This window comes from Plasmopara halstedii (genome assembly GCF_900000015.1).
Source record: "Plasmopara halstedii genome assembly, contig: Scaffold_117, whole genome shotgun sequence".
NCBI classification, from domain to species: domain Eukaryota; phylum Oomycota; class Peronosporomycetes; order Peronosporales; family Peronosporaceae; genus Plasmopara; species Plasmopara halstedii.
The window spans coordinates 96,619-101,051 of NW_020187038.1; the positions used below are offsets into that span (position 1 = coordinate 96,619).

At 45.9% G+C, this 4,433-nt stretch overlaps 1 protein-coding gene across 1 annotated transcript; it reads right to left on the reverse strand.

Annotated features, from left to right (window-relative positions):
* Nucleotides 1–1,874: 1,874 nt before the first annotated feature.
* Nucleotides 1,875–2,937, reverse strand: PHALS_00613 (uncharacterized protein; the record flags this gene model as incomplete). The annotated part of the gene is made up of 4 exons (XM_024717979.1): nucleotides 1,875–1,891; nucleotides 1,962–2,087; nucleotides 2,773–2,809; nucleotides 2,878–2,937. 4 exons carry the CDS (start codon nucleotides 2,935–2,937, stop codon nucleotides 1,875–1,877), a joined length of 240 nt encoding a protein of 79 aa, XP_024586838.1.
* Between the last annotated feature and the right edge of the window lie 1,496 nt (nucleotides 2,938–4,433).

Below are 4,433 nucleotides of genomic sequence, written 5' to 3' on the forward strand. Positions count from 1 at the left end.
TAAATCATTGGGTCGTGATGGCAGATCGATTGGTGCCAAGAACATCCGAGTCCCAAAAAATCGACGTCAAGCTATTAGTTCTAAGTATGCGGATTCCTGGCGAATGGCTGAGCTTTAGGAAATGACCGCGTTCAAAAACAAGGAGGTCTTGGGACAGGTCAAGAGGACCGAGATGCCAAAAACCGTGAAGGCCAAGTGGGTCTACGCGATCAAAACGGATGCGCAAGGCTTCGTTGTGAGATTCAAGGCGAGAGTCGTGGCGCACGGAAACTATCAGAGGCCAGAAATCAATTTTATGGAAACTTCGTCGCCTGTTGCGAGAATGTCCTCGTTCCGGATCACGGCGGCCATATCAGCAGAGTTTGATCTTGTACTTTATGGTGGGGACATCAACACTGCGTATCTAAATGCAACGCTTGAGATCGCTCCGTATGTCGATGGGATCGATGGGTTTCCGTGTGAGGACCCGTCGTATGTCTACGTAGTGCGGAAGGCGCTGTATGGCTTGCGTCAATCCGGCCGTGAATGGAACTCGAAGATCAATGGGTGATTTTTGAACCGCGGATTTTAACGGTGTGCTACGGAACCCTGTTTCTATTACTTGATCGACGGAGAGAAGTTCGTGCTGCAATTGATCTACGTGGACGACGTGGTTTGTGCCATGCATGATGAGGAGTGCAAGAACGGGTTGTTTGCTGAGCTCGACTAGGCGTATGGCCTGAAGGATCACGGGAGGTTGGCTGAGTTTCTGGGTATCGAAGTGGCCCAAACCGAAGAAGGTGGGTTCACCAGCCAAGAGAAATATGCAAAGGACGTGTTGTACAAGCTCGGCATTGGCGGAGCGAACAAGTGTTGGAACCCCATAGAGTCCACCACGAAACTCGCACCAGCTACGGAGGACGACAACTTTGACTCCAGCTTTGACTACCGGGGAGCACTGGGCATGCTCATGTATCTCGCGACCGGAACCATGCCGGATCTGGCATTTGCACTCGGCCAGTTGTGTAGATTCGTTGTCAACCAGACTGTGAAGCATGTGGCAACACTCAAGCGCGTCTTACGATACCTTGTGGGCACTCAGACGCACAGCATTATGTACATGAAGGGATCTGGGGCCCGTACGGAGCTGGCCCTGAGCGGATTCTATGATAATGTATAGAGAAGTGACCTCGAGACCAGGAAGAGCACGAGCGGGTTTGTCTTTATGCTGGTGAGTGGAGCGGTGACATGGATGTTCAAGCGTCAGTCGATTGGGGCTCAATCCACGGCTGAGGCTGAGTATGTGGCTGCATGTGAAGCTGCTATGGAAGCGAAAACGCAGTTCAATATTCCGTCTGAGATATTCCCGACTATGCACGTGCGACCGGTCGTTGGTATCGACAATAGTGCGGCACATGTGATGGCTACCAGCCCGACTTATTTGCGGCGCACGCGTCACATCGAGCTGCGGTAGCACTTTGTGCGTGACTAGGTGCAGCGTGGTCTGATTAAGCTCGTGAAGGTAAAGGGACAAGACAACCCGGCCGATGCGTTTACCAAGCCACTCGATACGGTTCGACTAGACAAGCTGTGTGGTATGATGGGGATGATGAACCAGCCGCATCACAATCGAAGCTGAGGGCTTCGAAGAAGGCGTGTTGGAAAACGGATCCGGATACGATTATCCGGATGGACGTTGGAGGTTGAAGAGGCCTGAGGGGCCGCGGGGGGTCTCGGTCCACCTGCATAATCTAGGAGCTAGGTGCAGGGAGAATGTCTTGGTTCGAATACATCAGGTGTTTTTAAACATCCACATTCCAACAAGCTGAGACTCCGCGAATTTGTTATCTTACGCAAAATAGATTGGTTTGCACTCAACCAACCAAGTGCATCCGTCAAGATTTTAGTACGACTGTATAAAGTAAATCATATTACAATGGAGACCATACATGTTGTGAAGCAAACACTCACGACACGGTTACCTGAAAGATTGTCTACAGCCAGGTTTCTAAGAAGTTTTGTAATAAGGGCGTGCACCACCCACCACCAATAAATAGTTAGTTGTTGACTGGGAGTCAGAACGTGTACTAAATCCGGGCCCATTACACCTTGTAGAACTCAGCAGTTAAGCTTTACGACCACTATTAACAACTTGGTCTTCAATCTGAGCCAGCTTAGTTTGAGAAACATTTGCGCACCTAACCAAATAGAAATGGGTTTGACATGGTTAGATGACTACACCGAGGTGTATTATTGCTGAAAGTGTCAAATATCGGTAATAACAAATAGGATGACAATGAGAAGAGATAACTCCTACGATGGCTCTATGAGCTTGATGATGGGATCTTTATACGTCTCTGACGAGGATCAGTAAGTGAGATGTGTAATGCTTCAGATTGCTTGGATAGCCAAGTCATCGGCCCTTGGTCTGCGAGCATTTAATCAAGACTGCTTCTCAAACCTTGATGAATTATTGAGCGACCTGCGGACTTCTTCGGAATTAGTTTCGAATCCTTATCAGACATGGTGAAGCAGCAGGAATAATCACGCATTCATTCAACGAAAGCAAAATGGAGTGCCATTTGTCGCCGGCAGTCCAGCTGACATGTCAAATTGAGTGATGACATTGATGAGTGGTCTTTGTGATGGATCAGCCAAGGCACAACTGTTTTGCTTGTTTACCGAAATTCTGGCGAAGTCTTTGCGATGACATGTAAATCTCACAGCTCATCAAGCTCAAAAGTATGGTCCAAGAGGTCGTTCAGCCTCAAAGTTCAGCGACCCGGAACCCACAAGCCTTGGACATCAACGTCGTTCGCTCAAGGTTGTGCTGATGGTGTGTCACCAAGAAAAGTGTTATAAGAATGAAACAGACCATGAGACAAAGCATCCTTTTACATTGAAGCATGCATCATTACTTTGACCCCATTTCACTTCACAAATCAATGCATCACTCATATTTCCAGATGATAAGGTTCGAAGGATCCTATCACGATTTTTACAGCTATCAACAATGAGCTCTTTCTGTCAGCTAAGACAAGATGATTGGGCCGCTAAAATGTTCCTATTGATTCAAAAGCGTCGGCATAGAGTGCAATGCACATGTGTACAATGCGAACACGGCGAATACTCTCGTGGATCAAGAATAGAACGTCCTTGAGACAGTAAATACCGCAACGATTCCGAAACTCCAGATTATCCATTTATCATGTCCACCAGTTTTCTTAGCCAGCTTGGAGAGCGCTTCTCTCGTTTCCATATGTATCTAAAGAATGATGTCATCGAACAAGAGGTGTGATCTTTCCGATATGTGATGATGTCAGTGAGATGTCCTAGCGTAAATGCAGGAGCAAGCGCATTTGCGTAAATCACTCTAACGTTTTACCTCTCGCTCTTAAGGCTCGAGTTAGAATAAATCTTGTACGAGATACGAGTTATTGCTGCGATACCACAAGGCAATTTTCCTTTAAAACAAAACGAAATCATTGACAAATTCTTAAGTCTTTCAAGGCATCTGGACATGTGAGACAATTAACATCTCCACACTTTTGTCCGACTTTTCATTAGAGCTCCGCTTAGTCGTCACATGATAGTACGCATATGTGCCTTTTACATCCATTGTGGGAATATATAACAAAAGAAGTGCAGTATGGTGTTCCCACATGCAAACGTGATATGTTTTATGGAGTCACAATCATTGTGCGAGATACAGAATTTGTACTGGTGGCGAGACCGACGTCTCTGTCTTTTATTCTAGATGGCGTAAGCCAGTCTTTTCTGCTGAATATTTCCCACGGAAGTTCAAGCTCAAGCTCTTCGAAGTCTAAGCTCCGTATACCCAAGATCTTGAATAAGTTTAAGCTGCAAAATAACATTGTTTAATTATAACTCAGATTTTCAAGGTAAGGTGAATTTGTAAGGCCTTTAGGAGCCCATGGGGTGTTTGCATGTACCTCTAGGAAAGATATACTCTTTAATTCTTTTGAAAATTTGTCTTCAAGTCCTAAAACCGTTCTTCTCCCCTATAAATCGGAACTCCTTTCCCTTTACGTCGGGAAGCGCTTTCTCGTCGCACAAGCGTGTGTATTGTGTTTGAGGGTTTTCTTACGTTTTGACTAGCGCCCTCTTTCAGTATCATAATATGGTTTGAAAATCTTAAAAGTGTGTATTTTGCGCATAAGATTCCAGTACTCGAGTTTAATATGAGCAGTAGTGATGACAAACTAGCATTTATCTGTTCTCCACCGATTCCTACTGGCTGGAGCTGTTGTTGGGTACTTCAATAAGAACAAGAATTATGCTATATTGGTGTGCCCTATTTCACAATTAATTCAATATGGCGCGGAATGGTTGAGAAAATTTGATCTTCAGAGAGCGTCCGATCCAATTCAGGTAAATGTTGGAAACCGTATCCGGACGGCGGTTGAAGTGTCCGTTGGGCAGGGTGGCCCACG